The sequence below is a fragment of the Thermobia domestica genome, chromosome 2 (genome assembly GCF_964235325.1).
Source record: "Thermobia domestica chromosome 2, izTheDome1.hap1.1, whole genome shotgun sequence".
NCBI classification, from domain to species: domain Eukaryota; kingdom Metazoa; phylum Arthropoda; class Insecta; order Zygentoma; family Lepismatidae; genus Thermobia; species Thermobia domestica.
Window position 1 is genome coordinate 153,750,117 of NC_137455.1, and position 13,088 is coordinate 153,763,204.

The 13,088-nt window shown below is 36.8% G+C and overlaps 1 protein-coding gene across 1 annotated transcript in view; it reads left to right on the forward strand.

Moving 5' to 3' along the window:
* LOC145679220 (protein lin-10-like) overlaps nucleotides 1-13,088 on the forward strand; it is a 492,250-nt gene that overhangs the window by 430,332 nt on the left and 48,830 nt on the right. Inside the window, exons 8-9 of the mRNA XM_081749807.1 lie at nucleotides 11,954-12,096; nucleotides 12,695-13,045. Of these exons, the coding sequence (XP_081605933.1) occupies nucleotides 11,954-12,096; nucleotides 12,695-13,045 (494 nt within the window). The remainder of the gene's footprint in view (nucleotides 1-11,953; nucleotides 12,097-12,694; nucleotides 13,046-13,088) is intronic.

A 13,088-nucleotide genomic window follows, 5' to 3' on the forward strand; every position in this document is an offset into this window, starting at 1 on the left:
GACTGGCAATTTGTACACTGTACAACACTTGTCGAAGGAGCTCACTAAACTTTAAAAATAACGTCCTGTAAATGTCCGCCTTTTTCCTGGATGCACTGCTGCAGGCGACGTGGGAAGGCATTCATCACACGCATTAACGTATCCTGTGGAATGGAACTTATCACATGACGAATGGCAGTCTTCAGTTCGTCAATTGTCTTCACGCGATTGGCAAAGACCCTTTCCTTAACATATCCCCAGAGGAAGTAATCAGGAGCTGTTAAATCTGGGGAACGGGATGGCCATGAGACATCGCCAAATCGGGATATCACGCGGTTTGGAAATGTTTCTCTGAGTATAGACATACTTTGGCGTGCCGTGTGTGCCGTAGCACCGTCTTGCTGGAAATAAACGTTATTGATCACACCCCTTTCCTGCAATTCCGGAATGAGAAACGTCTGTAACATATGGCAGTAGCGGTCGGAATTTACAGTTGTTGCATGTCCGGCGTCATCCTCAAAAAAATAGGGACCAATAATGCCACACATTCCAACTGCACACCATACCACAACTTTTGGGCTACCTTGAGGCTTTTCATGTAATGAACGAGGATTCTCCTGAGACCAATACCGGAAGTTTTGCTTATTAACATACCCAGTCAGGTGGAAGATTGCTTCATCGGACATCAAAAGTTGTTGGAGGAACAGTGGATCTCGGTTAATCAACTCAAGAATGTTCTGGCAGTTATTGAGTCTGTTTTCCTTATCAATGGCTCTCAACTCTTGTACCACCTGCAGTTTATACGGATGGAACTTCAAATCACCCAGCAAACGACCCAATGAACGTCGTGTCAAATGTAATGTTCGTGCATGTTGCCGTGCTGAACGTTTGGGACTGCGTTCCATCGCTACGCGCACTCGTTCCAAGTTTACATTTGTTCGAACACTTCGTCCACGACCTGGTGATTTCCGGTTCACAACACTACCTGTGGCCCGCCACTGTCTCACCCATCTCAGAATACTGTGTCTCTCGGGTATAGCAACATGGCGATCATCACTGTTTCGTCGCAGTGCCCGCTGAGCCTCACTGACAGAACCGGTTCGGATAAAGGCTTCCACCGCCGCAATTCGCGTCTGCACAGACCACCGCTCCATGGTAAACTAATTGCCAGAGGCCCTGCTATTCAGTGCCGTAAGCATGCGCAGCATTCGTACGCGCATTTGATCAGGGTTGCCAACTGCAACTGGTAGATACAATACGCGCCACCCTGTAGTAAACAACCTGGTTAATATAACCATTTCCAAAGGAGAACTGAGTAAGTTACAAAAAACTTCATCCGTAATATTTCATTGGACTCCTTTTTACCTTGATTATGGCTGCACATCTGCCTGATATGCATTCAATCAGATTTTACTATATATATATATATATATATATATATATATATATATATATATATATATATATATATAGTTAGTTAGTTCCATCTGTATTATTATTATACCAAATATTGATTGGTATCTCCTCAACTGTTTTTGGATTGGTTTCCTAGCAGCAACATTTCTCTGTCGTTCATACCAGCAATTCTCAATTGAGTTAAGTTAATGTTATTTCCGGGGTTTTATATTCACTCTCGAAGATAATTTTGCACCTGAGACGTAAAAGGATCAAGGAAAGTAATACATATATTCTGGCTTAGCATATTATACAGCAGTAGAAAGGACGCATGAATATTTACTATTATGGCAAAGGGTCACTAAGGATATTTATGTATTTCGCAGAATTAATTGTACCACATATGAAATCAAGGTAGTCTACCCTTATATGGAAAATACGCATCCGAAGTTATTTCTCCACTTGAGGAATGTGCTCTTATCTTGTTTGTTAATAATAACTTCGTAGATCGGAGTTCATTTAGGCTCATACAACGAAATCGACTCTTCCTAGTGCATATTGATTCTTACCATCTACGTCTAAATTGGTTTTAGATCAGCAACAGTGGGACTTCGACTTGAGTGTAAGTTCGTTTGAAAAAACGTTCCTCGCGTAATGTAGTGGTGATATATTCTTTCCACTTGTACTTTTTGTTCATTGAATACTACCAGTTTCCTTTCAATTCATTTCTCTAATAGCCTTCACACTGATGATCGACTAAAGCCGACTCTTCTAGTCAGTTTTTGTAGTAGAAGTACTTCTTTGTACAACGCAATACACACTCATTATCCAAGATGTGATTTTCAAAGTTCTCCACATTGTTCATTACTTCAGAACCAGATACACATCGAAGTTCATTACTTGTCTTCATTCTTCTGACACTATTACTTTTTTGAATGGCTTTAACTAATGAATGATGTCATTACTGTAGCGTATGATGACATCTTACGATTCTAATTAAATAGTTCGCGTGTTTTTGAATTCTGTCACATTGAAAGAGCGATACGATATTTTTTCCCGCTACTGTATATAGTTAAAAAGTTGGATGCTTTTGAAGACATTAAGCAAGAAATTATGTTTATTTTCGTTTATTTTTATTATTTAAGTAGAGATATTTCTTGGTTTAATTAAAACAACGTTACTACTAATTTTCAGGTAAGAGTTTCTGACAATAATAAAAGTCCTATTTTTTAAAACATCATTCTTCTTAAAATTGTTCATCTGAAACCGAGAGTTAGTAGGCCTTATTAAATGACTTTTGACAGTGAAATATTGTAGACTATATTCTTTATGATTTTGCATTAAACATTGTATCTTAGCAAGCACCGTCATGTGAGTGACGTTAAAAGATGCCTGAAATTGTTTAAATACTTCTGTGAAGCAATGAAGCCATGATTCCACATTTTGATGAACTTTGCAGTTGATTTTTGGTGGTTAAGGAGCAGAAAAAAATGTCTTTATACCTCTGTGTGCAATTTTCAGTCACCAAATGCTCCATGAATGCATCACAGTAGGATACCAAAATTACGCTATTAATTTCACGCGTATGTATTAACCAAGTAATAGTCTAAGAACGAATTGTGTTTTTTTAAATTCATTTCTTTTCTTTTTCTTTTTTCTTCTATCTAATATGTGTATACAGTCTAACTTCACTGTTGGTTTTACCCTCTTGTGAAATAATAAATATAAATTATAAAAACATGCTCAAGAGAAGCCAAATTGCTTGCTTAAGACGGGCAATTATTTTTACAAACTTTTGATGCTGTAATTTGAAATTTCAGTTAAATTTGCACAGGTTTTGGGAAATGTTACTGTTTCATCCTATTATTCTTTGCAGAGAATGTCGAAAAGAAACTGTCTAATTGCACTAAGAAAATCTTCAAAGATCTGTTTATTCAAATTTCCTTATTGCTTTGAAGTTCAGTGTAAATTGATATTATATGTGACACTTTTGCGTGTGCAAGAGACATTGAATCCATGACAATTGCGGATCCGTTATGATTTGCTGCAATGGTGTATTTTTTCAAAACAATTTCACATTACAATCAAATGTTGTGCTTCTTGTGCACATTGCTTCACAAAATGTAAGCAACTCAAACGTACCAGAAGTAAATCAAAACAGAAAATAAATTTGATCTGATTTTATGAAAGCTAATAAGGAACAGACGCAACCATCAACGAACATGAGCATTAGCATTTTATACTCGTGTATGATATAAGGAGAGAGTTTAGAAATCTGAGAAACAGTAGAATACAAATGGTTGAAGAACGACGGTAATACGGTGTGTAATCACCTCAAACAGAGAAACAGATAGGTCAGTCCATGTAAAATCAACAAGTAAAACTGGAATTTCTTACTCGACCATCTCAGACTTGGTTTAGTTTGTAGTTATTCGTTGGTTTGGTCATAATATGAAGTTATTACGATCTTTAGATTCATCGTGATGTCGTGAAAATTAGAAATCAGTTTTGTTGCATACCAGAAAATTTAATGCATCACTGCTCTTTACCTAATCAACATAAAAAGCTGATTTAGTTCTTGACTAAAAGGTAATAAAATAAACTTTTCAACGATGCATCACACTACTAGATTCAGATTTTTTTTAGGTTATCGAGTCGAAGTTTTTGAACCTTGAATTTTTGAAGATGCGCCGAAACGTATGGTTTGAATACAAGGTTATATTGTAACATAAGTGAAATAATAATAACAATAAATCACCTTGCTAGCTAAAGAACTACGTACATATATTATTGAAAGAGATTTTTTCGGTAGGAAAGTACATACATATAATATAAATAAAAAATGTTGAATGATGGCCTGGTTTTCCTTCTTCGTGAACGTGTGTGTTCGTCCTGTATTAGTGCAAGATTCCACTTTTGTCCTTGTACTTGCGCATCTTACATATATCTGACTGCTGCTGAAATACAAAGATCTTGATGGTCCATGAGGGTGAAGAAGGTTAACTGCCATATCATTTGTATCTCCATATACAGTCCTACCACACTCAATCTACCAGTGTTCATTGTAAACACATTAACATTTAATAACGGTGTTTACTATAAACAGATTTCATAAATCCATAAATTTCTTCAAATGTAAGGAATCTAAACGTCCAGTAAACTGTTTTGTAAATTCATACACTCAGAATGACATTTTATATGGATATTATTTTTTTTCTAACAGAAAATCCTTTGGGATACCATTAACAGGATTAGCCTTAGAAAAGCGGTCACATTAACACTAACTCTTCAACTTCGTATTTTACATTTATGGCATACTTGGTCTTTTTTTTCCGCCCAGACATACAACTATCATGAAGACACTATCTGATAATCATGAAATTCTTAACGACTAAAAATTAATAGCTTTGTCCCCTCTAAAACCATAGGAAGTGTATTTCAGCTATAGATATTTTGTTGCTTGCTTTGAAAACTTCTAGTGCAGTTCCGTAACAGTTTTCCCAACTGAATATTATTACCTTAATTTGCCTTCAAATAAGGTATGCTGATAGCACCAGTGCTGAAGCAAATCATCTGAGTGTTATTAAGGACTTGTCTTCAAGAAATTACGGAATGGCACTTTATTGGTGAAAACGGTCAGCGAGAAGCAAACAGTGAAGCTACTCAAAGTTAGTACATTGCACCAGTGAACGTGTCGGCAAAACCCCATCTACTGAACATCTCTCGCGATGTAATATCATGTTGGGACTTTCTAAACGTCACCGAGGAGGAGATTAAATCAGAGCTGGCTGACCAACATGTAGAGATAGCTCGCATCGAAAGTGAGAAATTCTGAACACAGTCGCACGCCGATGCTAATCGTCGCTTAATGGAAAGCATCCCTCCCTCGCTTTCTGTGCCCTTTGTTACTGCTGCAGCTGTTTCTTGTAAATCTATGGCAACTCCGACGTCCGACGTTTCCTACCAAACAGATCTTGTTCCTGATCAAAGTCCAGAAATTCTGAACACAGTCGCATCGACGAACGAATCCCCCAAAACCCCTCGTGTTTCTATTAGCGGTGCCGAAATTGATCTTATTTTATTCCCTACAAAAGTTCAGAAATTCAGACCCTAGTTGCATCTACCAGCGACCCCCTCCCCAAACTCTACGTGTTTCTTTTAGTTGTTTTCGGCGAACTCCAGCTCATCGTCACGCACCTTCAATTCCTTTTCGAAATCTGATATGGTGAGAGATGACCTGATGGATACTGAGTAGACGGTAGTCTTCCCACGCGGTAAAGTTCGCCTCCAACGTTAATCCATGTTCCCATTATTACGATTTATTATTGTTATACATTTTATCTATTATTATTATTTATTGTTAAATTTGTATATTTTCTCTATTGTTGTCATTGTTATCTGTTTATTATTTATTGTTATTGTTATATATTTGTTATTTTTATATATTTATTATTTTCTCTCTCATATTTTTATTTCTAATTTGCAGAATTTTTTCCTTATATTTTATTATATTCATATTTATTTTTAAATTTTATTTAAGGCAGTTCATTTTTGAGCAGTCGTGTTGATCGTGTCGGGGACAAATAGCCTCGATCCTAACGTGTTCATTAAATCTCAATCAATCAATAGTGCATTTAAGAACAACCAGAATATTTTAAGTATCTAGCCCAAGGTTGGAACAGAAGGTCATAGTAGATGATAGTTCAAGGTAGTTCATTCAACATGCACTGTGTGACACCCCGCAGGGTTTCCAAAAGATATACTCACGTTAATATCATGTAACCAGACCAAGTGGCTACACAAACAGTTATTTTGGCAGGTAGCTGATCGTATACATACTGAGTGTTTGCCTGGATTAGGTATCCTATGTTCATCATAAATCTTGGTGTAGTTTGCAGATAGCCATTGGTGGAGCCCAGCTGACAGTCAGGCGCTATCCCATCATTCTCACATGTGTTCGATAGGGTTTAGACCCGAATTCCGACCAAGTGGTGTACGGCAGAAGGTGTATACCAAGTGGAGTATTCTGGTTTTCTGTTGGTATGCGCATTATCCTGTTAGAATGGATGACCAGGTTTAGAAAATTAAATAAATAAGAACACTTGGCAGATGCATAATTTGAGAATCTACCTAGCGGATCTACGCGTAACTTTCGATTCTTGATCCACAAAAAGTTATGGAATAACGAAACACGAAGTTTACTAGGACCCATCTGTTCGAAAAATATGAAACTTCAATAGAATCCCTGTTAAGCGATTACTACGGGATCAAGCCCTGGTCTGAAAATGAAAAGTTGTTAAAACTAAAATAATTTCGTAGCCCCTAAATTGTGTAACATCTCTATAATGGTTAATCAAAAGGCTTATAGTATTATAAATCAATAAATTTAACGTATCAAAATAAAAATTTCAACTACAAGCTGCTCCAGTGATACTCAGTTGAATGGAATATTGTGTATTGATTGATGAAAAACACAAAAGTGAATAAATACGTTTGAGTCTACCGCATTGAATGAAGTACAATACTGAGTTCTGTTATTGTTGTTGTTGAACACAGAGCGCGACTGATAACGAAACAGACTTACTTCTTGGAAGATGAACGGTAAAGGTCGAGTGCAGTGTATTTTACAAAATTTCGAAATCTTTTCAAACGAAGACTCAATTATGAGTTTAATAACATGTAAAGTTATACTACATAACTACAAACCAGAAGCGATACGTTTCCTTATTCCTTCTTAAGGGATATTTTGCGTCTCGTTTACATTTGTTTTAGTGGCACAGAACAGCCTTTTAAAAGATATATAAAAGGACAATCTCACTAGAAGCTGGACATTGTCACTAAATGTGTCACTGAATGAAGACCAGAGGTGGCTTTATTGACCCCATACAAGATGCTAGGTGTGGATTCTGTGTGGCTAATGCGAGTACACGCTGGATTTGACCGCTTCCCTGCACATCTACGGTTACGCGTGTGTTCAAAACAGATATTAACTCATTGTTGAATATCATTGCTCTCTATTCCTTCCTCCAGGATTCAGTTGTTTAGTATTTGTGAACTCACATGGAAACCGTGCTATGCTGGTCTTGTTGTATTGGCGGTAGACATGCTGTGGAAACCCTCTACTTCTCGGTGTAATACCATTGGACTTATTGTAGACACGGCATGTAGCAGTAACATTACGGAATTAACACCCGGCCTCTCGCAGTTCCATTGTACGCCAATGCTCAAATTTCTTTAATTGCACTATAGGCGCTCGCTCTGATACAGACTGTGATCCCACACAACATACTCATACAAGCAGCCGTAGTCATTGTGTTGTATTGAATCGCCAAACTCTTATCTAGCGTGGCTGGACGTGTAACAGTGTTCATCTTGGTCTCTACTGTAGTTGGTGTTCTGGAACTTTCAGAATAAAATAGCATACCGTCAACACACACACATTCTGTGATAAGATTTTCATTCGAATAGGACAATGTAAGCAGTTTATTCGTAAAGGCGTTTCAATTATTGAGTAAGTGACTTTTTATTCCTAAGAATGTATGTAGGTACCTGACGTAGTATGCTTGTTTCCACATTACGTGTGGATACTTAAATTTTAAAAGACATTCTGTGTTTTCCTTCCAAGAAATGTGCATAAGGAGACCAAAATAACAATTAAAGTTATGTAATTTTCTTTTTAATATATATATAATATTTTTTAAAATAATATTAATTGTCTAATATCGATATGAATAAAGAGGTTTTCTTATCTAAAATTTGGTTAAGTACAGAACTAACACACACTTGAAAAGCTCAATTTAAAACTCAAATTTTATTGAAATAATTATAAATAGTATGTGCGTAAACGACGTGTGTATCATTGTTAGGAAAAGATAAATAACAATATGTAATATTTGCTAGTTGGCAGTGCATGTTACTATATATTCAGTACATAACCATAAATAACTATTGTTCAAATAAAGTAACAGTCCTTTTGGCCTAAAGGGCATAACTGTGGGACATTAAACAAAAAAATCAAACAAAATAAAAACTATAACACAGGCCTGCGATGAAAAAAAAAATACAAGGAAAGTGATAACTGAACTTAATGTAGTTTTTGGTGCTGCTTTGAAACAAAATAATGAAAAATGTAACGTTTTCTTAAAATTGAATTTTATTTGGATTTGTATGAACATTTACGTAATACTTGTTTTTCGGCGTTGAATGTCTTCGCTCCCTGCCTAACCATCATTCTACTGTGGTGAAACCTACTCTCTGTGACACCTCCCCGTCGCAATCTCTCGCTATCAATAGCATCGCACGAACTTTGATTGCAGATCCTGACCTTGGTTCGCGGACCTCGCAGGAACGCTCGCGAAGCAAGCAGCAGTCACCTCTTATTCGAGCTTTATCTGGATTGATCCTGAACGTATTATCTTTCGGAAGACTAAATTCGCCCAACTCTTGTGGAATCATGAGAAAATATATAAAAGAGTTGTTCTTATAAGGGACTCTGTTTATTTCTCTTAACCCAGATGATCTTGTACGTACCGTATTCGTAGTAAGATAAAAGACATGAAAAGATTAAAGTTCGTATCAATGTTTCATTCATGTGTAGTGTCGTGCGTGCGCTGAGACAGTGAGAAGTGGAAATTTCATCACGGAAACAAATGTAATGGTTGCTTTTCTCTGTGCCTTTCGTGAAACATGGCTTCGAGTTCGAGACATTGTGCAAATATGCTAGATGACTTGTTACATATGCAGCGAATATAATGTTATTAAAATCGCATGAGCATTGCAGCCTATGTAAGACAATTGTATCTTGCGTACTTGGCATGCAACTCGTAGACCAGGACAAATCGTAGGCTCCTCATAAAGTTTGTGTGCAATATATCAATGATCTACGATTATGGCTCAAAGGAAAGAAGACTGCTTTACGATTTGGAATTCCAATGATATGGAGGGAACCGCAAAACCACTCTGATGATTGTTACTTTTGTTCCTGCATCCGTCCGTGGGTATAACCGCAAAAATCAAAAGATAATCTCTTATTCTGAGAACATCCCATCGATCATGTGCCCCGTTCCTCATAAATCTGATATGCCAGTGCCTTTGCCTCCAACTGAATTACCAGTTATTTCTTCAGTCTTCAGACTCGGAACATCCAGAAGTTCAAAGTTACGATACCAGATATAATCCCTCTGGAGGCAATTCATCTCAGTCGTTTTCTCAGATTAAATTTAATGATCTGATTAGAGATCTGGGCCTTTTGAAAGAGGCAGCTAAATTGTTGGGCTCCAAATTGAAAGAAAAACCTTATTGGCCAAAAGAACTTCGTTTTCTTGGTACATGCATCGAGAAAAGGAATTTGTTAAGTACTTTCAGGAAGAGGAGAACCAGCACTGTTGTTCTGATGTTCCCGGATTGATGAGCAAATGTAGTACCACCTACGGTAAAGATAAATGGAGGCTGTTTATAGATTTCTCAAAAAGGAGCCTTAAAGCTGTCCTTCCTCACAAAAGCTGATATACATCTATACCCGTTGGACACTCGGTGCATTTAACAGAACACTATTAAAACCTGGCCTCGTGCGATTTGGCAACAGTGATTTTCATTCATTTAAACCTATCATAATACATCGATTGCTGACAATCAATTTGCCTTACCAAGAATTGATTATTTTACATAGATTTAAATGTATAAAAACCACTGTTGCCAGATAGTCCTTTTCAAATAGCATTTTAGCAAAAATATCGATATCGATTTTGCAAAAAATTCTGACGTGATGTACAAAAATGGAGGTCATTTCCGAAATCAGCACACCAAATCACATACAGCTCACACATGTGGGTTTTCTCTGGATTATTTCGCTTCCTCTTCCTTTCGCCATTCCACCATTATCACCCATCTCATTATCACCATTTCCCTTAGACTCGGTCTTAATCGTAGGATTCCAACTTTAAAAAAATGGAATCCGGCAATTATGTAAGCCGCAATGCGGGTAATATTTTACGTTTCCAGCAATGCAAATGCAACATGTATCTGTTCAAACCTGAATTATCATCCATAAACAGGAACTTCGAACCAAATGCTCCACGGAAATTGCCAACATATGAACGGGTAATCTCGTACGATAATGTTGTGTTGTCAAAGCTCGACAAGTTGGAGATCAGTTTTTCCATCCATTGTTACATCACCTCACACCATCACTATCGCAGAAGGGCTTTTGAACGATGAAATTATAATGGTTCAGGCTCTCGCTATACGAATTGCTGTCCGGAATCGGACAATAGGCCTGAAGCGAGATTTATTTGGGAACATTATTTGCTACCGTTGGTTCTCCCCACATCCGACATATTCCTGTCACCATGTGACACGCTGTCGTTTGTAACGAGCTGTCAATGCCACACACATACAGGATTTCTGGCGTAGAATTCCACCTTATTTAGCTGTCTGCGAACAGTTTCACTGTTTATACACACTCCTGTAACAGGGAAAAGATCGTATACCGTTCAGAGCACAGCTGCTGGAAGTGACTTCTTGCGGTGAGACAGAAACTGGTCGTTTGATGTTGATGTCGCCATCGCGACTTCTTAGACCGTGTTAGAAGACCATGTAACAGTAGATCATGTTAGAAATGATGCTTTCAACCACATTGAATTCCTTGATCACTTCTGCGTGAGACCGATCCACTTACAATCTTCTGTGGTCAGCGACTCTTAAATGATATTTACGATTAATTCTAGGTACCGACAGTGAATATCACTCACAATACCAGCACTACACTGCGTTACGGATCATGTGATATTACGGAACCTCATGTTAGCAGTAGTCAATAAGGCACTTAAAGCGACAGTGGTGGTTGTTGTTATGGTCACATCAATCAAATGGGTTTCATAGTACCTTAACACAACGTTGCGAAAGTTTTATGGAGCAATGTACATTTAAATATGACGACCTTGTATGCGTTTTCTTACTCTCAGATTATAGTTTACTTCGACTAAACTGTTCCGTGATAAACAAACTCATATAAAACATGAAGATTTAATAAATTTAATATATTTAATAAGAATTAAAGGTGCGTACGTTAGATGTTATTAATTAAAACACATTGGAAGAACTGAATATGGACATTTAGTTTTCAAAACGTGGAAGTTCGTCGATGGGATGTAGAAACGAAGATTACTAAAATTCTGCACTCAGTTATTGTATTACTGTCAGTTTTGTTCAAACTAAAATTAATAGATCTTGAAAGGTTGGTAAGGATCTTTGGATTTTAATTTGTGGAAGGAGAATTGCACCTATCTTATCTTACAGTATGGAAATCTGTAAATACATTTGTTGTTTGTTATGGCATTTTTAAATATAAAATCTATATTGTATTTTAGTTGCTTATGCTGTAAGTAGCAGTTTATAATAGAACTACAATAGTCAGTTTTTCTCCTTTTATTTTTCTTTTTCTTTGTTTTTCTTTTTTTTTCAGGAGTCAGCGATAGAAAGTATTATATTTCCTTAAGTTTGCATTAATATATTAATATGAATAAACATATGTAATTAAGTCTTTTATTTAAGGTGTACTAATAATTGTGTTTTCCTTCAGTGATGATACATGAACCTGCAGTTCTTATCGAAGGCGTGCTTTTCCGAGCACGTTATTTGGGATCTACGCAGCTTGTTTGCGAGGGCCAACCAACGAAAACAACTCGGATGATGCAAGCAGAGGAGGCCGTATCAAGAATTAAGGTAAGGGAACAAACTGATAATCCTTTTTTTACACACTTTATTTCCCCTGGGAGTGTGATTGCTGTTTTGGTTGGCATCATTTTTACTTTCCTTTCCTCTGTCTAGTGTTGCCCTTTTTTCTCTCTTTCTCTGAGTCATCAATCTTTTTTTCTATTTTTTAGTTTTGTTTATTGCTGCTGCTTTATCCGGTGTCCAATCCTCTTTGTGAAACTAAGAACATCTTGATGTTTTCTTTATATATACGTACAATATTATATATTAATATTCATATATTTCATATAAACAACTTTAATTCTAGGGTGTTAGGAATCCCGCTTCAACCTGTAGAAATACCTGAGTAAAATTTTGTTCATTATAATGTAAAGTATTCATGTTATCAAAAACCATTCCAGAAAGACATTTAAGCTGTTCATTTATAATAATGTTGTCAGAATCCATAATTCCTGAGAATAAAATATAATAAATTAATACAAATTTATCATTCCATCAAGTATTCAAGTAGGTTTTTTTGTCAAGTTATTTTGAATTTTTGAAAATAAATATTTTTTTAATTATTGTTTTATACTATAAAATAAATTTGTGGCAACAAAATTTGCAGGCCAACCAAAACTGCAGCCAGAGCTCCCAGGGTTATGATGATGGTAGAAATGATGATGATGATGATCATGATTGTGATGATGAGCGTGAACGTTTTGATGAAGGTGAGGTTGAGGATGGGGAATGTAATGTTGAGGATGACAAAATGATAGATGAAAGTTGCCACTCGGAGAAAAATCCGTCACCCCAGCACCCCAAACACACTGTACTGCCAATAGGTACAGGAGCAGCGGGCACAGTATTCAGGCTGCAGTTTCTAGGTTCTGTAGACGTCGACGAAGAGTCAGTGGGCAAGAAGAGACGGAAAAGACTAAAGAAGAACATGGTTGAGGAAGCTGTAACCAAGATCAAGGTGTGTGTCTGTATATATGTTGCTGCCCTCCCCTCCCGTCCCC